Here is a 26211-nt window from a genome sequence, read left to right as displayed (position 1 = left end):
ACTTCTTCCACCACTCTGAACAAGTAGCTGTAAAATGGCATTTAGCCTAGTCCGGTTTATACTAGCATATAGGATTGTATTGTTATTTTTTTTAAATTTCTGTTTATTTCCCAGCTATGTTTTGAGATTGTGTTAGAATTAGTGTATTTTACGCTTTTGTCGTTCTCTTTAGACGCTTTTATTTTGAAGGTGCGACGCCTGTGAGCGTCGCAGTTGCAGCGTCGGCGCGGTTTAACGTGCGTCTTCCAAACAACGCGAGAAGTCGGCGCGGTTTAACGTGCGTCTTCCAAACAACGCGAGAAGTCGGCGCGAGCTTTGTTTCCCCTGCGTTTCGCGTTTTTCCCGCGCTGCGGGACGCCGCGTGACGGCCTGACGTCATTTAACCGTTTTAGCAGGTTTGAAAAGCGAGCGTGAAGCTAGCTTGCGTCAGGTGCGGTCGTCTGGGTTCGGACAAGCGTTTCACGTCACTGAAGCTCGCTTCCGTTGCGACAGGTGAGAGGAAGGTTGGGTTGATTAAACCTGGACCTCATTACCAAGTGGGCTCAAGTAGCTGTTCGAAGGTTTCGGGTTTGTGGAAAACCCCACAACAGACCAGGTCTAGATCCAAAACCTCCACAGTGTTCAGTAGATTTGTCATTTCTGGTCTAGACTTGTGAGACTCGGACCAGAATAACAGACAGCACAAGAAGACAGATTAAAACAGTTGAAGATTTTTAAAACCTTTGTTCTATTTGAGAAACAAATAGAGGGGGATTACACTGCTTCTTTCCCGGCTAGACCACAACAGACCAGGTCGAGATGAAAAACCACTATATTTAGGCCTGTCAAATCCGGACTAGATTAGCAAGAGACTCTTTAAAACCTTTTATGTTTATAAAAACACACAAAAATAGGACGGTTTCACTCCTTTTTTTTTACCTCTGTCCAGACCACATTGGACCAGGACTAGATCAAAAACTCTACAGTGTTAAATAGACTTGTAAAATCTGAATTAGATTAACAAGGAGCGTGTAAAGACTCGTTACGACACGGCTTCAGTTTTGTGACATCTCTATTCTAGTTGTGAAATCATAACAAGGGCAGTTTCGCTACTTTTCCCCGTCTAGGCCACATCAGACCAGGTCTAGATCAAAAACCACAATACCTAGACTTGTCAAAACAGGGAGAGTATGAAGACACACAGAGAAACACCGTTTCAGATTTGTGAAACCTTTATTCTATTTGTAAAAACACATAAAATGGTGATCTCACTGTTTCTTTCCCATCTAGACCACGTCGGACCGGGTCACGAAGCTTTCACAGATCTGAAAGTGGGTTTTAAAACAGCATCAAGGCCTCAACGAGGAGCATCGGTCCCCTAACTGTCCTCTTGACTGTCGGACCGGACGCTAAACTTCTTTGTCGCTACGAACGTCTGCATCACAACGGCCGCAGTATAATAATACGATACGAGTGAAGTGGGTGAAAGCTGCATTTCATGTGCGAGTTCGCTGACACGTTTTCTCATGTTTCCCGCTGGTCGCGGTAGAAATATCACTCATTTGACTGTTGTCATTGTCAGTAGCAAACGTAGACCTGTGGCCGCCACGTTATTTTGTTGAGCTGGATGGTGGCAGGTCATGAGCGGAGTCTTGATAGTGATCAGTCTGAGGTTATAGTACAATGTCTTGGAGTTTGTGGTTTAATGTTCCTGAAGAATTATGAGGCTAAACGTGTTTACAACGATGCACCAGACATATTAGACTATCAACCTTTTGACGAAGTGGTTCGGCTATAAAAAGACTTGTCCTGTTTACGGACGTTTCTCTAAATAAAATGCTGGAACAAACAGGTGCAGAATATGTGGTCTGTATTTCGTGTCGTCGGAGGGTGAGGTCAAAGGTTAGACCCCGACAAACTGTCACTTTTTAAACCGACAATCATTTTCATCATTAGTTCGTCTGCTGATTATTTTGTTGGTTAATCGTTTTTGCCTGTGAAACATCAAAAAGCAAATTTGGAGAAATAAAAAAAATGCCCTAGTAATGGTGAGACAAGTAGAGCCGCAACGATTAATCGATCAGTCGATCGACTTTGATCATTGGTTCATTGGTTTGAGACATTTCTTTAAGAAATATAATATAAACACTCTCTGGCTTCAGCTTCTTAAATGTGAATATTTTCCAGTTTCCTTTCTGTTCCGTGACAGTAAACTGAACACGTTTGAGTTTTTGACAAAACAAGATGTCACCTCGGACTCTGCGAAAATGAGATTGACTTTTTTCACAGTTTTATACCATTTTATAAACCAAACAACCCATTGATTAATTAAGAAAATAATCAACGGGTCAATCAATAATAAAAATAATTGTTGGTTGCAGCACCTAAAGACAAATTTTTGAAACCACAGAATGATGTCGATCCTTACTTTAAAAAAATAATTATCCAATTGTCAGAATAGATCGGCACTTAATTTTCTTTCCGTCGACTGATTGACTGAGTGTTGCAGCTCTAGAAGGTTCAGAGAGAAAAGGTCAGAGGAAGGTTGAGAGATGATCAAGGAAGATTTGAAGATTTTCATTTATCGGGCTGTTTTCTCAACCATTTAAGACAAAACGAGGTTACGTTCTTTGTGAGAACAAAGCACAGCTTCTGTACAGAAAGCCCCTAAAAGTTCATTTTAATTCTCGAGTTTAGTGAGAGACTCGCCGTGCAGTCAGCGCAGTAATACACCACAGATAAGACGAGAGGGTCAGTCAGAGTTTAAGTGTTCACGTAATTTCCCTGTGACCCCGAAACCATTGTGTTGAGAATGTGAGTGGCCAGGAACAGAGAGTAGTGCACCGAGAACCACAGCGATGCCCTAAGCAAAGCACCTCCTGCACCAACAGTAAAACGTGAGTGGTAGATAGACCAGAGACAATGATTTAGCTTACGTAACATCTGGGAATCAATTTCCAGAAAACTGCCATTTAACAGCGGAAATCAGCGACTGATTTTCCTGAAATAACCTCGGCTTCGTTTCAGAAACACTCGGGTGTTGGACGTATTGACACAAAGACCAGAGACCCGTGGCGAATAAAGCCGAGACCCTACCTGACCTGATTAGTCTGAATAGAATTTGTACCGGGTCAGTTCCTCGGAACAAAGTGGACCCGTGAAGACCTTTACTGTGTACCTCTTTCATGGCAGTGGAAAAAAAACCAAACAAACTCTGCCCATAATAACTGCACATGCCGACATTTGCCTGAACTCACTCTCGATTAATCCATGGATCGTTTCGTGAGATGAATTCAGATCGCTGGTTTTATTCGACTGACAGTGCAAAACCCAAATATATTCACTTCACCCTCAAATGTGACAATGAGAAGCAACGAATCCTCACATTTATGAAGCTGCAACTAGTGAGCGTTTTTTTTTTCTGATGGTCCTTAGAAGAGTTGGCGATTAATTATCTGTCGATCGATTAATCGTCCAGTCGTTGCAGCGCTAATGTAGAGCTGCAGCGACTGGACGATTAATCGATTGATTGCAAATAAAATCGGCAGCTGTCTTGATAACCAATGATTCATTTACAAGTTCCAGCTTCTCAAATGCGAAGATTTGTTGCTTTTCGTGAAAGTAAATTTGAAATGTTTTGTACAAAATGAGAAATTTAATGTTGTCACTTTGTGCTTTAACATGTTGATGGGCATTTTTCACCATCTTCTGTTATATAGACCAAACTTTTAATTGATTAGTTGAGAAAATAATCAGAAGATTGATTGATAATGAAAATACTCACCAGTTGCAGCCTTCATTTTTTTTTACATCCGATTTGATTAATGAAAGTGAGCAGAGTGTGATGACTCATCCAAGACATTTTATGCAGAGTAGAGACAATGACACCCCGACCAACAGCTTAATGTAACAGGGTCACCGGTCAGAACAATGGAGAGATCTGAGACTGATCCCCGATGGAACTGACCAACCGCTTTGTTCCTTCACTGTCGTTCTGGGACGGGAAGTTACGCTTGGAAACGCCGAGTTGGAGGCAGATTGGCTGCTCGGCTCTCTAAAATATGCAGCAGCTGGAGAACTCACGGTGCTGCGTAGCTAATCACACAATCAGACTGTGTCACATGGTTAATTAATGCTCATGTCCTTGAGTTTATCAATACAGTGATGCAGTTTGTTTTCCTAAAACTAAAGAGTGTTAAGTTTCTATATTTACATTCCAACAGGAGTTTGAATTTATGCAGAAAATAAGCTCTGTGGTTCACTTAACCCTAAAACGTTTTACATTTTATTCCAGCTATGTTCAGCTGCTGATGTTCTTTGTATCCATTTTTATACCGAAAGGGCCTTTTTCAGCCGGCGTGAACCGTGATTTTGTTTTTTTGCCTTTTTCCTATGTGCTTTTGGACAGGAAATCATTCCCACTGTATCTCTGTGTGCTTATCAAACAGGAGGCCTTTTCCCCACCGGCTCCCATGAGTACGAGGTGTTTCGCTTCGCCCTGGCGCAGCACCAGGACGTCCCCAAACTGGTGCCGCAGGTGGACATGGTGGACACAGGGAGCAGCTTCGCCATGACCTACGCCTGTAAGTCCACGAACAAATTAGTCCGCTCTTATTTTTAAAGGAAGGAATCATTTTCCAAGAATCCGCAGACCACTTTCTGCCGATGCCGGTGGAGTAATTCATCCAAACCTTCGCTCTGTTACATTGAGATTAGATGACTTTTCTGGATTTAGATTCATGAAGCGATATTTTCCGATATCGATTCTGAATGACACGACTTTAATGAGAAAGTGTTGCTCGTGGTGCTGAACCCAACCAGAATTAACGACAACTCTGCCGCTCTGCAGAGCTTGTGAATTGACAGATGGCTGCTAGTTTTGGCTTTTACAGCACATTTAATGAGTGGTTCAGTCTCAGTGTTTCCACTTTTCCTCAGACAGGTTCTGATAAAGCCCCAGTACACTACCTGCTCAGCAGCAAACAGCACAGTTCGTATAAGGGGGTTTCATAGATATTAAAGAGGAGCGAGCAGGGTGTTTGTACAGGCAGTTTTCTTACACTTGGCAGATATACCTTCTTCCAGTTGCATTTTGTTCTGACATTCTCTCTAGTTCTGTGTGGACATTATGTGAGGCCAGCTTTGCAAAACAGTGCTTCAATAATGTTTTCAATTGTCCACTCGAAGAATTTATTCACTGTAGCACAAAGATGCAAACGCTTCACCTTTTGACAAAATTCTGTGCTTTGAATGAAAAATATGACTCTTGACTCGTGTAGATCTGCTTGACCTCTGGTTCGTGATGCTCTGTTTTCGGTTGCTGTTGGTTGAAAATGTGTTTAACTGAGCTGCAGCAACGTCACCTCGTCCAAAGTGAGCTAGCTTTAGCTGTGTTTGGCCCAGCGACAGCGGCGACCTACTGAGAAGTAGGTTGTGAAGTTTTCCCTTATTTCTTTACTTACTTGTCACTCGTTACCTACTTTATTCGTTTACTTGTCAAAGCACAGTAGCGGGCAGCGTATGATGCGCGTAAAATCACCTGCACATGTTGTTTTCTGTGTAAAATCAAACAGAGCGGTGGCGTCTTGATGCTCGTTAACTCTCCAGAGAAGCAAACATTTTATCACATTGCTCCCGGGATGGACACATGTTGGATACCCTGACTTGACTGCTACTTTTCTCTTTGATGTGTCTAGAGCTGCAACGATTAGTCGATTAATCGATTAGTCTGTCGACAGAAAATTAATGGGCAACTATTTTCATGATTGAATAATCATTTTAGTCATTTTTAAGCAAAAATGCCAAACTTTTGCTGTTCCCAGTTTCTGAAATGTGTAGATTTGATGTTTTTATTTTTTTGTACATGACAGTAAACTGAATATGGGTTGTGGACTGTTGCTCAGACAAAACAAGAATTTTTTTCACAATTTTATCACGTTTTACAGAGAAAATGAATGATAAACTAATTGACAAAAAAAACTCTCAGATTAATTGATGGCAATAATCGTTAGTTGCAGCTCTAGAAAATGTCCTACAAGCGTTGTTAAATCTAGTTATCTGCAGATTTTGAAAAATCTTAAGCAGCACAAATCCTCAAAGAAAAAAAAAGGCCTTAAAAGGCAAAAAAGAGTCTTAAATTTCATTTACAAAAGTCTTACATATTTTGTTTTGCCTTTCTGTAGACAGTAATGATAGCTATAAAATGTTTTTGTATCTGATTGCGGGCTACTGGGAAACATCATACACCTCCAAACTAAAAGTAGGATTGTCGTGACAGTGGATTGAGCTGCAGGAGCGTCGGTCAGTCGGCACCATCAGACCTGTCGCAAACACAGTCGTTAGTGCTGCTACAGCAACTGGGAAGATCAGTGGCTCTTAATGGGCAAGTATCAATTTTAGCAAAAGCTTTCGATTGGTTGCATTAATATGAAGTGAAGAGAAAGTGTCGAGCATGAGGCAGATGGTGGTATAGGCCAAAAGAGATTAATGTTAATGACAATGAGAGTAATGTTGATCAATGTGTCAGTTATTTTTTATTTTTCGTGGCTGGAGCCATTATGTTTTCAGGTAGTCCGTCCGTCCGTCCGTGCGTCCCATTCTCGTGAACGCGATACTCTGTATCAGGAACGCCTGAGGGAATTTCTTCACATTTGGCACTCAAGGTTGAATCTATTATCATTTGGTGGTCAAAGGTCAACGGTCTCTGTGACCTCACAACACTTGAACTCAAGAATTCATACGCTAATTATGATAAACACTTAATACCTTTTATAAAAAATTTTAAAGTTTCCCTGCATATATTATATGAGTCTGGACAGACATGGGTGGAAACTGCAATTGGACTAGTTGGTGGAGGCAAACAACCACGAGGCGGTAAATGTAGTTAGGTTAATTATTTAGTCCATAAAAAGTCAGATAATAGGATAATAGTGAAAAATGCTCTCCGTAATTTCTGAGGGCCCAAGATAATGTGTTTTGTCAGGCAGCGTCCCAAAGACATTTAATCTATATGGTATAATAGAAAGAAGAGCAGCAACGTCTTTGTCACCTTTTTCATGCCACTTGCGTTTGCAGAAAGTTGTGATTTTCCGGGACTGGGCAGAATTGTTTTCTCACCCTGACGAGCGGTTCGACACAAACTTGTTTCTCACTCAGATCAGTTTTAAGGTCTTTAAGGTAAAAATCCAGATACTGCAGAATCGTTTATTGCTCAAAATTACAAATGCTGTCAGAAATAAACGGAGCCTCATTACAGTTCATTTTGTAGCCCCAGTGAGTGGTTGATGGAAGACGTAGATTCAGTGGGTAGTGAATGTACAATTTTGGTTTGGTGGTTATTGAAGGTAACATTTGCATTAGGTGCGTTGTTAGTTTAACATCAGACTCCGAGTGTCCTGCAGCAGGCTGTCCAGTGTACTCACCGTCACGGGTCAGTGCATCATTCTTCCATCATTCAGACTTCGTTCAGCAGACTTGGGACTTAGGGAGACTAGAGGTAAGTGGAGGAAGGCTTTAAAAGGGCAGACAGCAGCAGTAAATGGATTTGGACCAGGGGGAGCCCAGTCCTAAATGGACTCTGGCACAAGGGAACGTTCCGTACAGTACAGTACAGTAGGCTCAGAGAGCAATGGGCTGACCTCGTTTTGTTCTGCCCAAAACGCTGAATTTACCAGCCGGGACTCGTTACACCTGCATTGAAATCTGCAGGTATAATGAGCCTCAGTTCACCTGCAGACATGAGCGGCTGTCGTAATCTGATGTGGGTTATTCGCTGTAAGTGTGTGCTAGCAGCAGCAAATACTGAGGTCATTACTCAAAGTCTCCCCTTCCCCTGACACCAAAAAGGTCTCTGAAATTGATTAATTATTCAGACTTTTCATAGTTAGCTTTTCATTTATATTTTCTGCTAGAGTTACTTAAATTGAGCAGCTGCTTCAAGTAAATTCCTTGCGGGTTTAAAACTGCTTCTAAATGTGTTCAAAAGTCATGACGACTTGTTGAGCTTCTAAGTAAATTCTTGATCTCACAAACAGTAGCAGAAAATACGTCCTCATCTCTGCTTACAGCTACAATATAGTTTGTTACAAACATTTACTAATTGTTAATATATTGCAAAAATCGGTAGATAGGGTCGGGTTAAAAATAATGTGTTAACCTGTATAATTAGGACAATGCACGAACAAACACGAAGGTCCAGATCGGGGTATCAAGCCACAGCCCTAACAAGCTAATTAAGGGAACAGTTATCTGAGGGCTCAGATCTCTTGGGGTGCCCAAACTTTTGCAGGGTGCTAATTTCCTTTTTTCACTCTAAACTTGCACAAAAGGAAAAATTAATAGAATAATCTTGCTTAAAATGTTGAAAATAATTTTTCTTCTTTAACTTTATGCCTTTTGGAGATCAGTTCTTCCTCTACTCACTTAGCGATTCTTTTTCATACCCCGGTATAAAGAGCTGAGAATTACTATAAATGTGATATAGAAATAAACGAGAATGGCACTCTGTGTGTCTGTCCTTACCTCCGCCAAGGAAAGACAATCCTACGCGACTGTCTTTTCGGATTCAGCATTTTCTTCCACCAGATCCGGATTATTATCTGGATCTGCACCAAACTGTACAAGTTCCTAGAGCTCAACACCATGATTACGTCACCTTTGGACAGGGTCAGACTAGCTAAACTAAGCGCCTGCTGGATCCAGCTACGTTCAGTCCGGTATGTCTCTGAAGATTCTTAGTCGTCCTCGTCATGTTTTTCCAAGAAGAGTTGAATCGAGGGCAACTGGACATGGTTGCAGATACTCGGAAAACGTTTCAGCTCCCTTCCAAGAGGTTTCTTCGGTTCAGACTGACCGGTGGAGAGTCCCGGGTGTTTAACCTTTTGCGGGGTGGTTATGAAGGTCTTTGATGTCACTGGGTTTGTTAGTGCTCCTGGCTGTTGTAACGACAGTCGTTAGAGTCGTCGGTGTCACATTAGGTCAAGCGTGAATTCAGTCCAGTAGTTTCTTTCCTAAATACGTTGATGAAAATGTCTCATTTATTTTTTTCTGCAAAATCATGTTCATTGTTGCTGCGTTGTTACTTTAGAGCAGCTGTCGCTCCTGCACCTCGTCGTCACCGAGGCTAATATCTGATAAAAGCGCCTGTGAGCTCAGTGTGAGCTGCTTGTATAAAACAGTGAAGTGTCAGATGCGGGAGCTCCGAGGACCGAGTCTCTGTTCTCAGAGAGAGATTTGTTTTTCTACCTCAGAGCGCGTTGAAAAGATGCAGCCGTGCTGCTCTGCTCCGACTGGAGAGTCTGTCTCACAGGAGGCAGAGCTCGGTCTGATTTACATTTCACACAACAACAGACCAGGGGAGAAAACAACAGACAGAGAGAGGGGGGGTGTTATAGTGAAAGAAATAAAAGAAGAGAGACAGGGTATATAGAGGAAAAGGAAATAGTGGGAGAGGGAGGGGAGAGAAAGAGGCCGGTGCACATGGCTAGGACAGCAACTCCAGATTATTTCCATTTTCGATTAACCTGCCCGTTATTTTCTCGATTAATGATGAAACTTTTAGTCTGTAAAACAAAAAATAGCTACCTACAGCACCAGGTGACGTCAGAAAATGTCTCGTTGTGTCCAAACTAACAGTCCAAAAGCCAAAATTCTAAATTCATTATAACGTAGGTCCAAGAAAAACGGCAAATTCTCACATTTGAGAGGTGACGAAAAAATGGACGGAAATTGTTCATTGATTATCAAAATACAAACGGCAAAGAAACAGAGGGGGTGGATTAGCAAAATTGCGATTTGATAGAGGCTAATTTTCACATTTTAGGAGACTGATGTATTTATCTTACATCATTAACAGTGTCTGAGATAAAAGAGTTCTTCAACCGGTGTTTCTATGTTTTTCTATTAAAAACAGCTGCCGGAGTTAAATTTTGTCAGCGTTTGTCCACGACAGGCCTGCTGCTAATAATTATTTCATTACCGGATAATCTGACGCTTATTTTCCCGATCAACAGATTAATCATTTAGTCTGTAAAATGTCAGAATGAAGAAAAAAAAATCCATCCAAGTTTCTCAGACGTGTTTCCCCAAGGTGACGTCTTCAGATGTCTGGTGTTGTCCGGCCAACAGTCCAAAACCCAAAGATGTACAGTTTACAATGATCCAAAACAGAAAATAAATATCGGTATTATTTACACTCAATGAAAGAAACACCGAAAATAGACTTAGGGCTGTTTCAAAATCATTTTTCTTGTCACTCTGCCTTATTTTCGATAAGTGACAGTGTAGAAGTGTAGAGGCAGGAAACGAAGGCCATGCTTGGGCTTGAACTGGGGACGCTGCTGTGTTATGGCGTGAACCACGAGGCCACGAGGACGCTCCGAAACGCAGCAGAATGGGGGCTCTTCACAGAAACAGTCACGCCGACTGCGACGTGTCGTCTTCAGACCGGGGGTCAACAGCTGGCCCGGTAGATGCTGAGCCAACAGCTGGCGGAGAGCGAACCGGTTAAACTTTATCACATCATTGTTTTGAGCTTTAATGAGTCTGGATCAGAACCACAAGGTTTGAAGCTGTGAGGCAGTTTATCCTCTCAGCCTGTAAAGTGCAGAGCTGTTAAAAGTATCAGACCGACAGTAAACTTTTTATATTGTCAGATTTAAAATAAGAAGGTGAATAAAACTCTACTCTATAGAGCTGAAACTACTAGGCGATTAATTGATTAGTCAATTGACAGAATATCAGTCTGCAACTATTTTGATAATTGGTTAACCGTTTCAGTCACTTCTCAAACAAAAATGCCAAACTAGATCCAGCTTCTCCCTCTCGATGATTTCATGCTGTGTTTTGCCTTTTATGATAGTAAATTGATCGTTTTTGGGCCGGATTAACCACTTATAGATCTCCACAGTACGTGGCAGTTTCATTATTTCCCCAGACACCCAAAAACCAGCCAGAACTACAGAGCTGGAATAATTATTTGACTAATTTATCAGTGGAGGGACAGAAATTTAACTGGCAACAGTTTCAATAATCAATTAAAGTCTTTTTTAAGTAAAAATGACAAAAATTCACTGGCACCAGCTTCTAAAATGTCTAAAACATTTGCCATTTTCTCAGTTTTTCTGACAGTCACCTCCACATGTTTTGGTTTTTTGTACTGATGGTCACACAAAAACAAATTGAATGTGTTAACTTGAGCTTTTTTCATTATTTTCTGACATTTCATTCATTTAATAATCACTTACTAAAGAGTGTAATGGTCAGATGTATTCATAATGAAAACAGTTGTTGCTCGCGGCCTTATCATAGCACCTGTAGGGTGGAATAACACGACCTTGCCCGAGGTTTTCTTACTGTGAATGACTTGACTCACAGAAAAAAAATGCCAGAACCTTAATGAAACACAACTTTACAACAAATGAGCTCAATATAACCTAACTAAAACAATTTAGGTCTTAAAAATAATCCCCCAACCAAGACTAGAAGCCACCAGATGGAGGACGGAGGACCTGTCTTAGTTGATATTGTACTTAAGTGGTGCACATTTCCAGCTAATTTTGGATTAATTAAATTGTACAGATCCACATGATATGTAATAAACCTGGGGCTTCTGGGCAGTTGCCTGTTTTGCTCGGCTGGTAATTCATCTTTGTTTGATATAATCTCAATTTAAATCGTAACACGGGTCAAAGAAATCTCAGTGTTATGTGGAAGAGAGTGGGTTGGGACAAATTAAAGAGAGAGAGGCTTAATGGCAAAGACAGGAAGACAGAGAGAAGAACGAAGACAAGGAGCTTGATAGGAGAAGACAGAGGGAGAGAGATGTTTGTCAGCAGTATCCAGAGGGCAGGTGGGATCAGCTCAGGTGCAGCAGCTCCTTCATTCAGACTCTGTTCACGTCTGGTTTAGAAAAATAACCTGCTGCACTGAGCAGAATCAGGACACAGCATTCTGGTTTATTAAAGCTGGTTGTATCAGTGATATGTTGGCCCGAATATAGGACCACCCTGATTATAAGTCTCGCCCAGTTTGACGTTGTCACTGATGCTCATGAGGCTGTGGTCGTTGACTTTCCTAGGCCCCGAGGTCGCCAGGCTGCGACCGGTCAGGGTTCAGCTTTTAGTGACTTCAGCGTCTCTGGTCCCAGCATGAGGAGGACAGAGGTGGCTGCAGAGTGTTGGGTTGTTTAGCGTTGCTGCTGGACGGACGGCGGGCTCGCCCATGTCCTTCTGCAGTGCAAACACAGTGTACAGTACAGACAGCGGGGTGCATCTGTGCAGGGGGGTGGTGGGAGAGCAGCCGAGCACCGCGAGCGATTCGTGCACACGGAGATTATATGAATGAAATAAGCTGTGAGCTTTATGGAAAAACCTGCAGCTGCGTCTCTGCTGCTGCAGCTTCAACAGCACATCAACCACATCTGCTGTTACTGTGGAGAGAAAACAGCGCTATGATTTATAATGTACCACTGGTATTTACAGTCAGATGTGAACCATAGCGGTAATATATGAACACTATTTCCATTTCATTTCACAGTGAATTCCTCGGGGTCGGGGATGGAGTTACTGAGCTCTGTCACCCTCCAACTTCACTGCCAGAAAAATGAAGCCAAGTGTTTGCACCGTGCCCTAAAAAAGTCTGTGGTGTAACATCATCATATCCCGTCCCGAAAAGATAACTTTTTAGTTACGTACTTCCTGTGCAAGAGTTCATGTTCATGTCATTGTGTTTATTTTTAAAGTATAAAAAACAAAAATAATTTAAAAAAATGTTAAAATGTTGTAATCCTCAGTCAGTTTATTGCTTGTTTTCTCTTTAGGGTATAAACTTTTTAAAAATTGCTAAGAAAAATGAAGAATGACATTTACATGGAATTACATTGGAAATTGACACTGATCAGTTGGTAACAATACTGAAAATCCCATTTCTGTCTGCCACTGATTTTATTATATTATTACACTTTAGAGTCGTCATTACAACACATGTACAGTCAAGACAAGGTGTATTTGGACAGTTACACATTTGTTCTCCAGGCTCTGAGCTTCAGCACATTCAATCTGAAATAAAGTAATGGAGACTACATTACTGAGCCAAGTCTCAGCTTTAATTTGAACAGGTTTATTTTTGAGAATTGAATGTACTTTCACCTTTGGTACTAAGTGCAAAGCGGTACACGGTCAACATTAGCGCACAGTGAGAACTGAGTTGTGCCCGAGAGACGTCCTGTGCTCGTTCTGCCTGTTCGTTTCGTCTTCGTCATACAGAACGACACAGAGAAATGATGTAGAGGCAGCTTCCTGTCTCATGCGTTGTCGGACAGACAAACTGACGGTCGGTGACTAAACTGTGATGAGTCTCGCTGTGTCTCAGATCTGTCAGACTGTTTGTGTTTTTATTGGAGGACTGGACCCTCAGAGGAATTCTGTGTCTCTGTCTGGACAGTCTCAACTGTCTTTTTACTCTAATCCCTGCCTCCTGATTTTCTCGTGTTTACCAGCAGTTCCACTTTCCCTACTTCTTCATTTGTTCACGAGATTATTCTCAATTGAATATATTTCATGCTTTTGATATTGACTCTATATGTTGTTCCTTCATTTTTCTTTGACTCTGTTTTCTCCTGCTAATATTTTTCAGACCCTGCATACATGCTGTTATTTTTCTCTACTTTGTTTGTGTATTTTTAGTGCCAGTGCTGTTGTTTACTCTATGTTTATTATATAATTGTTTTTTTCATTTATACTCTTATGAAATGCTCAATGAGACCGGAGCTGAGACTTTGAGACAAGAGCTTCAACCTCAGTTCAGACGGAGACACGAAACGCGCCTATAGACGAATCCAGGGGCCGATTTATGTGCATTTAGATACAAGGACAAAGGTCACGAGCTGTAGAGTCCTGAATGTTAATGAATGTGTTGCTGCTATAATAAACACATCCTATTGTGAAGGAACCCAAATGGAATCAGGGGCTTCGGCAGTTGGACACAATGTCGCATTCATGCCAGCAAATCGGACTGAGTCGAATGGAGGTGGACTGAATACAGCTGGAATGAACTGAATAGGTAGAGGAAGCGAGAGAGCCAGGGATGTAGAGTGAGCATCTCTGACTATTAGAGCATGTAACAGGGTTTTGAATGGAGCTCTAACCTGAGTGTGATCCCATGTTAACACAGACTCGGGCTTCGCCGACGGCTGCGTGAACTCACACCCTGCTCCACATTAAAAATCCAGGACGGGGCCTTTTCATGAAAAAATATAGCCCTTTTTCCCCCCTTTTTTTTCAGTGTGAAATAATGGGTTTGGGCTGAGCGGCAGAAAATCCATCTGTCAGCAAAGATGAAGGAAATGGAGGAAAGTCCTCAGAGCACAGAAAGATTAAAGTTTCTTTATTTCTTGTTAAGGTAATTTTTCAGGTCGTTAAGTCGCTGGGTTCCACTGTTCACCTGCGGGATTGTGGAATTAAACAGGAGGCGTCTAGACATGGGGTTGACTGGAGGGAGGAATCTTTAGTGGAGTAACAGCCCCACACATACAGAACTTGCTTTGGATTTCGTGCAAAATGTGAAGCATCTGTATAAATGAGATGCACAGTAGTAGTTGTTTTGTTTTGCCTCATCAGTCCTTTATGTTGTTATTGTGCTTAATGGGCGACACGTACTGTTACATCGAAGAGTTCATTCTTTCATTTATTATTTCAATCACTTCAGTGTCCACGTCTAACAATTATACACAAAATACAAGCTGCAGTCATTAACAACATAACACACATGATCAAAAAAGAGGAGGAATAAAAATCTTCTCTGACCTGCCTCCTTCTCTGAACATGTGACGCACTGTAAGTGATCTAACACGCACGGTCTAATGATGCTTTTAACACACATCAAACACACACATGCACGGACACTGACAGAAGACCAAACACAAACGTTACTCTTCAAACTCACGTCGCTCAGTTATCGGGTCGGTCGTTTTTCTTGCTGTGATCGTCATCAGCTGATCTGAACGAGAACAGCTGTTTTGGGCTCTAAACATAACCAATCAGGTTTCGAATACAACGAAATCTTTCTGTCAGTTCGTTCTACACCTCTACACATGAGTAAGAGAGAAGTACAACATTTCAACACTCCGCTTTGTTCATAATTTTGATACTGTTTGGCAGTTTTGGTTTTATCGTCTGTAAATAAAATTAGATATCGGATACACACAATACACCGTCAATATCACCTCCATCTATAGATATAATGACATGATTCTCTTTTTTGTGATTCCCAAAAAAACACGACCTATGAAACATCAAAATGTGCAAAACATTAAGGACACCTGTGTTATTGCATAAGTAGTGAACAGTTTCCCTAAAAGCACTAAGGCTCAGCACTTGTCTGGATTTTGTGTGAAGGGGGGCGCACTGTGTCAGACTCTGAAAATCCTTAAAAAAGGCAACCCCCCCCTTCAAAAACCCAAAAAATGCATTTGAATCTTGACCAATTTATAGTGTAATAAAGTGACTGTAGTAAATTACTAAATTACTGTACATGTATTTTACTAACTCAAAAAATTGGATTTAGTTTTAAGTTGTTATTTCAGTTCACTCTTGAGACATTTGCCATGTTTTAAGGATGAGTTGTTTTCAGTTGTGAAGAGAAGGATAAAGACTGACAGATGTTCCACAGGTGTTATTTTTACCTCATAGTCAGCAGTAAAACGACCGGCTGAAGTTAGTGTGTGCAAACAGGCCAAGGGAGCTTTTCGGATCAGATTGTTGTCTACACTTATCCTATTCTTTCACAGACATTTCAGACCAACTTTATTTTCAGCTGTTTCTTAACCTTATTAAATTTAACAATAATGTAATATGGCCAAATGAAATTCCGACTTGAATGTTTTCACTCTTTAAACCTCCTGTCCTCTTACCATTCGTCACAGGTTTAATTTAGACTATGTCTAGACCTAAATCATTTTTTAAATTATTTGATTATTTCAGGGACTTAAGTAAAATATTATGTGGTTTTGTCTCCATTAAGTTTTTGGCAGTAAGAAACGATTTCATGCAGAAAGTAAAAACAGACGAGACAGTTTCTAGCATCTTCTGGTATAAATACAGACACCTCAAGTGGACAGGCAAAAAATCCACATGACTTAAAGTTTCATAAAACTGTCCTCCAACATGTGTAGCACCACTCACATGCCAAATGATGGCATTTCACGGTAGCCAGAAAATAACTAAATATGGCTTACCATGCTCAGACAAGTACTGACTGTTCCATGAGCCTGTGAATAAAGGGAGTGAAACCCCAGCAAAAGCGGCTGAGGATTAAAAATTAAGATATTCTTCTGACGGGTGTGATTGCTAACCTCCTCCCCGCCATCTTCGGCCCTTCAAGTTTCCACAGTAAATATAAACTGTAACCCCTGAGCAGCAGTTGCAAGAGAGGCAGCTAACTAATACTTTAACTCACCGCCCTCCCAGAGGTTCAGACGGAGACAAGAGGAGGAGGAGGGAGGGAGGGAGACGGAGGGGAAATTAAATGGTATTTCTGCTCTGTCTCACTGCCAGGACTTCCCTTATCAGGAGCGCACAGATTGAGACGACAGAAGGATAGGACACGACTGCCCCGCTCCCCATAGTTTGTGTTATTTATTGTTTATTGGTGTAGAAAATAAAAAATAAAGAATGCATCGTGTTGGAGACATTTAGGCGGGAAGAGAAACGAGAGAGCTGATTCGCGTTACTGGTGACATTTCGCCCTTGAGGACTCACTTGAAGTTACACGCTCAGTTGAACGCCTCAAATGTGAAATCGGGATAAAGTGCAGCATTGGAAAAAAATAGAGTGCTGCATGTATCGCCCGGAAAGACGCTTATCTCCAGCAACACGATTGGCAAATAATGACAAAATGGAAGAGCCGGTGTTCGGATACGAGGGCCAGCAGCAGAGAAAAAGGGATTATCTTTAATTAATAATCTTAATCCTTAGTTTCATGTCGGACAAACAGAGGCAGTATCAGATGCCAGAAGAGGGTGAAGGCAGAGAAGAAAACTGAAGATAACAAAAGAAAAGAGAGGAAATAAGCTGCAGGGTTTTAGTAAAAAGATCTGTTTCATTTTTAAGTCCACTGAGAAACAGTTTGTGGCAGAAAATCATTTTTAATGTTTAAAACTTATGAAACCAATGCTAATTGTTGGATCCCAGCAGCCGAGACTTGAATCCACAATTTGAAACTCTTCACTGAGGTCAGAGGTCAGAGGTCAGGGTCAGTCCATCGGCAGTAGTCCACTAATAAAAAACTGCGCTTCCAGTTTGTCAAGACCATTAAATACTTCAGTGAATCCTGCTCTAGAACTTGGTCTTGCTCTCTGCAAACATCAAAAGTGGTGTATTTTGAATCGTTTGATTCATTTTGGGGTGTTCATCATTTTTTTGCTTTTATGTCACAGACTACAGTTCCGAAGAGGCAGTATGTTTCAGTAGTTTTGTTTAATCGTCCCTTCTACATGGGTTTTTTCCTCTTGCCTTATCAGCAAAAGTAGTAGTCTCTGCCCGGCTGCAAACAGAACAAAATAAAAAATTGACTCCTGCACACTGTCGGCACTTATGAAATATCTACGTTATTGGTCAAACAACCTTCACCAGGCTTTTCACACAGCAAATTAATACAGGTCTGTATATAATTACATACAACGACGCACTCACAAAAGAATGATCCAACCTGAGGGTCCCCACAGTGAAGGAAAGGGCGGAGAAGTTTATACCGTTGTTACCAAACGTTAATTGATTTTTATTGATGCATATGTGGGAAATCCACCAGTTGGGCCTAATCAGTGTTTTTCCTTCACCCCTTCCCGGGTTCTTCTTAGATTCTTATTAATGGTTCAAACCAGCTCTAATGTCGGGGGGACTGTGGCCTGTGTGTATGCTCACTCTTGGCCATCCACCAGATGTACGGGGTCGAAGTTGGGCAGAGCTGAAGCTGTAAATTTTGCCCCCAGTACAGTACAGAGATTTAGCACCCATATTATCCCAGCACCTAGAAATCCCAGTCACAGCAGAGCGTCGGAGTTAGCCGTCCACTTGAAGCCTGTCAAAGATGAGTTCTGACGAGCTGACTCACTGCCAGGAAGATCCGGGAGAGGGTCGTGGAGTTTGGAAGACTCGTTTCAAGTACAGCAGTCATCTGTAACAATTAATGACAGTCTGTGCACTTTATTGAGAGGCATAGTGCAGTAAGTCCACTGAGTTTCAGCCTAGGTCGCGTTGTGGGTAACAGAAGGCAGCTGTCATAAATAATCCTCCCAATGATTTAGTTGTGACACGAATCTTTTAAGCTTAAAGTGTTCTTAGAAATAAATATGAATCACCGTCACTACCACTGTTACTATTAACATAGTCGATACTAGTATCTGCACTGCAGCAAAACATGAGGTGCTCTGACATAGCGCTTGAACGTGGCCCAGCTGGTCTCTGTAGGCTAAACTTCAGACAGAATAAATCTACAGAAATAAACACGCGGCTCTGCAGAATGATGGGAGCTCTTCTTTAAACTGGTCATTAATAAACAAAGTGCTTCAGTGTGTCTTTCACTGAGTTTTGTGGAGTCATGGGATGAGTGCCGTCTGTGGTACGGGGCATTATAGTAATGAAGACGGACAAATGTCCAAGCGCGACTGTGCGCTAAACCTTGGGGGGAAATATATGATAGGGCAACACACACCAGCAGCATCTCGACGCGTGTCAACTTGTCAGGATAAAGCACTGTCTACTATCCCAGTGTCAACGTCCATTAACCCAGGCTGAAGACTGTGCCAGAACGACTATCTTTATCTTTAAAGCCTTGACCTGAAACACGTCGTAGAGGAGTTGCGATTGCTGACAATTAGTGTCATGATTCGGTCCGGAAAATTATTCTGGGTTCTCGAGTCAGTAAATATAAAAGGGGGCTCTATTTTCAGGCTCTTGGTCCCTTTCACTGTGTTAAACTATCCCCTTCTGAAACATAACTGGCAGTTAGGCTAATTGGTGTTGATGAAGGTCACTGTCTGACCGAGCAGAAAATAACAGGGAAGAGTGTGAGAGAGTACCAGCTTTTTTTTTTTTTTTACCTAAAAAGGTTAAACTGCAATAATTGGGAAGCAGGTTGTAGTCTACTGCCTGTATGAGAATAATGAAATCAAAATGTCATTCAACAACCAACATCACTTGTTAAAAAGGGCTTTTTTTTTTGTGCTTTCACCAACTTCATGTGAGTTGTGGACACACACCGTCTCTGCTGCAGAGCTAGTCTCAGGGAAACCCATTTTATCCAAAACGCTGCTCAGAGTCCAGAGTTAGTTTCTTCACCTGGTCAGAGTTGGTTGAAATTTTGTGAAGTTTCTGGAGTTCAGTGCTCTGCTAATGTCCCTCTCTGGTTGATGGGGAGCAAAGCACTAACAAAACCCTTCACCTTTATTAAATCCAAAATTTGCCTTTTTTGAAGATGAACTCACACCGGACACTGACGAGGTGCTTCACTGCGCTCTCACCCCTGAGTTTTTTGTTTCATTAACATAATTAACGAATTTAACGATTTTTGGAATTGATTCAGAATCATAGAAGATAAGAATCACGGTTCCTATGTGACTCAACCTGTAATGCGATGGGTGGTGTGAATGGTGAAATCTTTGAGGCATGTCTCATCATCTTTCTAATGAAACAGATTTGCTTTTCTACAACTTTTTAAGTTTTTAAAGTTTGTTTTTGGCTCCGAAGACAGATTCTTTCTGTCTTGTTTTACGGTATATCTACAATTGGAGCTAGACCTATAAATCGGTTGATATTAGCTTATTGCAAATATAATGTACATGTTGACCGATAATAAGAAATTGCAGGACAGAAATCCCAAACTAGGTTTAAGATAATTTACAATCACTGTCACCATTACATAGTTTGTCCACAGGAGAGTGCTGATAAATTTATTTTTACTATGTAAAACCTCCTGCTCAGTGTGTATCGTGGTCTTAATATAAAAAAAACAAACTAGAATGGCACTCAGTAGAGGGCAGACCTCCGCTGGGTCTGGGAAGATGGGTTCTTCCCTGGCCCCACGCCCCATCCCTCCACCAGGTTCGGTGCAAATCGCTTCAGTCGTTTTTGCGTAATCCTGTTGAGAAATAAACAAACAAACCAGCAAACAAACAGACACGGCTGAAAAACATATCCTCCTTGGCGGAGGTCCCTAAACAGATCTTAGGGATTTGTTTCAAGATTGTTTATTTATCCTATGTCTTTATGTAAAAAAAAACAAAAAAACAAATCAAGTTGTTGGCTGATCGTCATCATTGGAGTTTTCGGTAACAGCCTCAGAAATCCAGTATCAGTCAGACTATATCTACAATGATTCCTCTAAATCCCCAGTTTCACTGTGGAAATAGAAAACTTCAAAGTAGGAGCAATAAAATAAAAACAGGAGCTTTAACATCAGTTGTCCTCCGCTTTACTTCCGACATGTAGCTAATGTGTCACGAATGGACCCATAGTCTTGGTGGCATCTACGCTGAAGACACTTTGTCTTTTCAGCAGACTGTAAACAGGAAATGAAAAGGTGGATTTCACTCGCTTTCACTCTTACTTCTTCTACTGCAAAATGAATGTCTGGTGGTTTTGTGTAGCTCTTACAGCTGATTTGTCGCTTCTGGGGTGAATTGTGTGTAAATCTCTGTGGGCGACTGGAATGTAAATGTAGACATGGAGGCAACAGAGACGAGGTTCAGACAGATGGGATTTGAACCTGCGACTGTTGGGGAAGCCTCCATATCTCCCTCTGTGTGTGTGTGTTTCTGAATGTGTCTGTGTGTCTCTGTGTGTGTGTGTGTGTGTGTATGTGTGTTTGTGTGTCTGTGTGTCTGTGTGTGTGTGTGTGTGTGTGTCAGAGCTGCAATTTTCAGCATGAGATTATTGCATTGATGCCTGGCAGGCAGCAGTTGCCTAAATGACTTTAGACTGTGTGTGTGTGTGTGTGTGTGTGTGTGTGTGTGTGTGTGTGTGTGTGTGTGTGTGTGTGTGTGTGTGTTCTTTTGTGTGAATCACCATGTGGATATGTGGACTATATTAGGTTGTGTGTGTGTGTGTGTGTGTGTGTGTGTGTGTATGAATGGTGTATCACCCTGAGGAAGACATTTAATCTATTATTCAGCATCTCTGCTAAACACATTAATTAGAGCCTGAGGTTGGGACGGGTGCTCGGTGCCATTCAGCTCTCTGGGAGTCGGGATGAAAACCTCACATCTCCAGTGTGTATTTGAAGCGAAGGTCTGATTGTCGACCTCTCGTTCCCCTAAACCTGGAAATTAAACATCTTGACTCTCTGTGAGTCAAATTCCCAAAAGAGTTGAGGAAAAATAACGCGTGTTTACGATGGTTTTCTTTTTCCACACATAACACTGGTGGCCGTGTTGAGGTCACCAGCTTTAATGCAGCAAAACCTCTGAAAAAGTTAATTATGTGTATTAATGATAATGGAGCTGCAACTAATGACTATTGTCATTATTATCGATTAATCTGCAGATTATCATCATTCATCATTTTCTCTTTAAAATACCAGAATATTGTGGAAAAATGCCTTTTCTAATTTTCCAAGGGGCCAAGGTGCCGTCTTAAATGTCCAAACTCCAAGTATGTTCAGTCTTCTGTCATGTGTGACACAGAAATGCATCAAATCCTCACAATTGAGAAGCTGGAAACAGCAAATATTGGGAATTTTTGCTCAAAAAGTGAATCAAAACATTGTTAGATTTTTCCCAATTTCACGACAGCAATGTTTACATACTTTTCTGTTCTTTTTTTTTTTTTTTGTTTTTTTAGATCTTAATGCTTAATGGTCTTTTAGACAACTTTGTGTTTTCCCGATTTCCTGTTTCAACATGACAAAGTCAGCTCCTTTAAAGAAATGGTTTTCCCCAGTTCGGTGTGGAAGATCTCAACTGGTCTGCACAGAGTCCTGACCTCAGCGTCATCCAACACCTTTGGGATGAACAGGAACCCCAACTGCGAGCCAGACCTCATCACCATTATCAGTCTTGGGCCTCACTAAAGGCCCGATCACAGACGAAAGTGGTAAAATGAAATTCATCCTAAGGTGGCATAGCTCCTCCAGTTTTGGACTCTGTGGCTCTCTGTTCCCTCAAAGGTCAGCTCTGTGAAGATAGTTTGCTATTGATCAGCAGTGCGAATACAACCTTTAAAGTTCACCAAAGCTGAACTGGATGTGAAAGGTCTCAATCCTGGGAGCACATCCCTGCAGCCAGGCTCCAGGAGCGGAGGCTTTTGTAGCAGCACATTAATAGTGTGTTTTTAATGTTGTGTGTTCTGTCCAACATGTTTGAATCATACTGCGAGGTTTGTAACGGTTCGCAGCCTTTAGGGGACATTCGTGGAGATTTAGGCTTTTAATATACCGTGGTTGGTGGTCCACAGAAACGTCCTCAGAAACATCACAGGTGTTGTTGTGAAGGCTTCAGACCGAAACTTTTTACTGTTTCCATTTATGTCCCCGCCTTTCTGCTGTCACCTTTGACCTTTCCGCTGATGTTCATCTAAGTTTGAATGCTCACAGCCCTCATCCAAAATGTTAAATATCAAGCGGTGCAACTGACGGTTGATTTCAAAAAGTCAGTAATTTGAATGTTAAGGAGACTGATTACTGAATGTGAGCGACACAGACCTCTGTTACTGCACTGGGAGCAGTTTACCTGCCGGTTTGTCTGGGTCATGGTTAAGATTCGCGAGCAGGTTAGACGTGTAAATGAAGAATAAAAACATGAACTAAGTGTTTAATATAAAGTGAGGTGAGGGAGAGCTGTCACTGATCTGCTGCAGGTGAGATAACACACTGCATTTGTTAGTTTAATACCGAATCCTACAAACTCAGATTTTCTTCCCTCAGTTTCAAGAAAAGTTATTTCAGCATTTTGCCATGCATTTGAAACAGGAGGAATCATATCAACCCTTTGGCAGTTTTTTCTTCCCAGTGCGTTGAATGAGACTTTAAGGCTCAGTTTGAGATTTAGATATACAGTAATGAGGCCACCAGGACTTCCCAAAAAGAAACTCTTAAAATGTGAATTCACTGTGAGAAAGACAAACATTTCAGGACCCACTGTCTGCAGCCTGCGACCTTTGACTTTCCCATTTTTGGCTGCTTGTTATGTCAGCGATGACAGACTTCAAGCTAAATCTCCCACCACACTCAGTGTACGTCGCTTCAGATAAAGCAAACAGCAAATATAAATGTCACTATCAAGTGTTTGGTGCTGGAATTACAGCACGTTCTGTTTCTGACCTGACTGGACGTCTTTCAGGGAAAACGACAACAGGAAGTGTTGGTTAAGTGATGGGAACACAGAATGACGGATTGAAACAGTGACCTGATCATTGGCTGTGTCCCCCCGAGCCGTCCTGTCTCGTCTCGTCTCGAGCTTTGGGTCGTCGTGAATGAAGGCAGTGGAGGATGATGACGGTGACAGCCTCTGGTTAATAGACGTCCTCAAAATTACCCACCAGTACCCCTCAGCCGAGTAACCCCTTGTTTCCTTCCTCCTCTTTTCCAAAAAACAGGGTGATTGTTATTTGTTACGGACAGACAGATCTGCAGTATGGATAGATGGACGGACGTGTCAGGAGGATGAACAGCTCTCTGGGTAGACGCGGCCTCAGCTGTGGGCCCCCTGGCGCTTGTCGTCGTCTTTGGGCTGTGTTTAAATAAAGCTCTGCCTAAAAGCCTCAGGTGGCGAGGAGTGAGATGTCTGACTGGAGGACCCTCGGTGGGTATGTGACGAGGTCCGCTCGGTCTCTGCGAAATTCCGATGAGTGTCCTTGTTGAACATTTGTCTTCATTAATATTAATAGTGGGGGGGTGGTCAGGACAGCTGCGCTGCTGCTCTGTAAGTCATCAGATTTAAACATCAGTGTTGCTGACAGGAGGTGTGATTATTTATTGATCACTGATCTCATGAGAGAACTATGATTATTTATTGATTGCTGACATTAATTAAATTTACCAGGTAATGTACCTGCACAGGGGCGTGTTTTGAAGAACCAAAATTTATTTTTGATTTATTATTTTTTATTTTTATTTGAAAAGTTAGTTCTCAGCAGTTGAAAGTAGAATTTCACCACAAGGTCCACTCAGTAGCTGCTCTGGAGCTTTTGATTGTATCAAATGATCTTCCCCGCAGATGGAGTTGCCAAGTAGAAGAGGTTGAGCAATTAGTTGGGTAAATTGATAAATTGGCGCCGATAGGACGGAATCAGCAGAACTCTGGCACATGGCTGTGCTGCCTCCACCAGTCACGCCGAATAAATTATGAGCATCATAAGGTTGTCGGTTATAGTATGGCGTTATTAAAGCATTAGACTGGAGAAAACCGCTGCTCAGCCGAAAGCATGGCATCTCTGTTGGTAGAATGTAGCTAGCCAAAGCAGCAAGCCTAGCACAACTATGGGCCAGTGGCCTTATCTGATCGTTTGAAGGCTGCTTTTGCTCAAACTATCATTGTACATGTGATTGACTCCTGATAATAATCTAAACAACTGTTGAAGACCCCATGAAATGACCCTCGTACTTTATGAGACGAGGGGGTTGGCTGGCACTCTGTCAGTGTGCTGTAAGTGACAGAGTCTTCTGCCTCATGTGTAATCCCCAGAGTATCTGTTGTGAAACTGATGCTGCAACAGGAGGGTCCATCTTCAGCAGGCATCAAAACCTTGCGGAAGACCATGCTTGACAGCCTGACAAGGCGATTCTCCAAGGCAGAGGCCACAAAGTGTTTCGTGTTGGCAACTGTCCTTGATCCCCGTCTCAAGGACAAGGCCTCGTTTCAAGGAAGAGACTGGTGAAGTGGAGGACCCAGCAAAAAGACAGAGAGTCCAGACGGATCTCCCTCAAACTCTTGTGGACAGTCTGAATGCAAAACTTCTTGGAGCATCTCACCAGACATTTGAAGCCCAGTCCACCTCTGAAACTGAGCTGGAGTTTTGCCTGAAAGAGCCAGTGGTTGAGAGGAGTACACAGGCCTTTTGAGTGGTGGAAGAGAAATGAGCCTCCAAAAAATACGTCATTTTTACACTTCGGCTTTTATACTACTTTTGACACTGTGCGGTTTTCAGTGTCTTTGTGTAACCTTCACCACTGATATCATTTGTTCGCAGATTTTGTTCACACAGACCCTTCTTTTTTTAATTTTTTAATTTAGAAATAAAAATCTTTTCTCAGCATGCACAAACTTGAATTTCTCCTGCAGATTTTTGGTACAGGTTTACAAAGGTTGACTTACAACTGGACACTTTGGAATTATTTGTGAACACCACTTTATAAGCTCAGAACCCTACTGACCCTTTTTCGAGCCCATAAAAATGTTATCAAAAAGAACGATCAGAAAGACAAGAAACAAACACCAACAGGACCATGATAAGTTTTCTGCAGGTAAACGTTAATGTATAAAGTAGCTCCCTGATTACGGAAGGACAGAAGTTTATTTGCTAATCACGTAAAATAGAAATCACTTCATTGGTCATCTTATAGGTGGTACATCTGGACCGTGATCATGGCGATGTTGTTAACCTAAACACAAACAACTAAAAAGAATCCTAATGCTCACGGCATCTGTCGACTCTCCGCTGCCTGACTCTCTTTGATGAAGGGGCGGCCTGACGTCCCAGCGGGACAGCGGTGTTAATGCTATGAGACAGATACCTCGTTAGCATGATAGCATCTGCCTGAGGGAAAACGTCTATTGTTAGCATGATAGCATGGCCCCAGAGGGAATAGTTATTTCCAGTGCTATCCTGCTCAGAGGGACTAGGCTTGTTGTTAGCATGTTAGCGCCAGCCACAGGGATCTGTAGCTGCCACAACGACACACACAGATAATAGATGAGGATGTGTGTCAGCAGATGCAGTATGTGGTTGATCTAATAGTGATTTACTGATATGTTATTATTATTTAACCTCAGGTTTAAATGGTTGAGTTCGTTTTAGCATCATGGACAAACACAGACTGGGTTTGAATGGTTCAAATATTACAACTAAGGTTTGATTTTAAACCTGTCCTTCTGTTTTTGGCAGAATTTTTAAGTTAATAGAGTGATTTTGTTTGCAAACAGCTGCTTTTTTCCACATCCATCAGTAACAGAGCAACATGATGATTAATCTGGATCTGGTGTTTGTGTCCACCTGATGAATCTAAGTCCAGTACTTCCTCTCTTTT

At 41.8% G+C, this 26211-nt stretch overlaps 1 protein-coding gene across 2 annotated transcripts in view; it reads left to right on the top strand.

The window, feature by feature from the left end:
• Positions 1–430: 430 nt before the first annotated feature.
• The window catches only part of LOC120802655 (glutamate receptor 1-like), an 81581-nt gene continuing 55800 nt past the window's right edge, over positions 431–26211 (top strand). Inside the window, exons 1-2 of one of the 2 annotated variants that reach the window (XM_040150708.1) lie at positions 431–480; positions 4425–4562. In XM_040150708.1, the coding sequence (XP_040006642.1) occupies positions 4523–4562 (40 nt within the window). In that variant the 5' untranslated portion in view covers positions 431–480; positions 4425–4522. Of the gene's footprint in view, positions 481–4424; positions 4563–26211 lie in introns of those variants that run through there. The other variant, XM_040150707.1, reaches the window with a different exon arrangement.

Source organism: Xiphias gladius, chromosome 17 (genome assembly GCF_016859285.1).
Source record: "Xiphias gladius isolate SHS-SW01 ecotype Sanya breed wild chromosome 17, ASM1685928v1, whole genome shotgun sequence".
In the NCBI taxonomy this organism is placed as follows: Eukaryota; Metazoa; Chordata; class Actinopteri; order Istiophoriformes; family Xiphiidae; genus Xiphias; species Xiphias gladius.
This window is presented reverse-complemented; position numbering and strand designations above follow the sequence as displayed.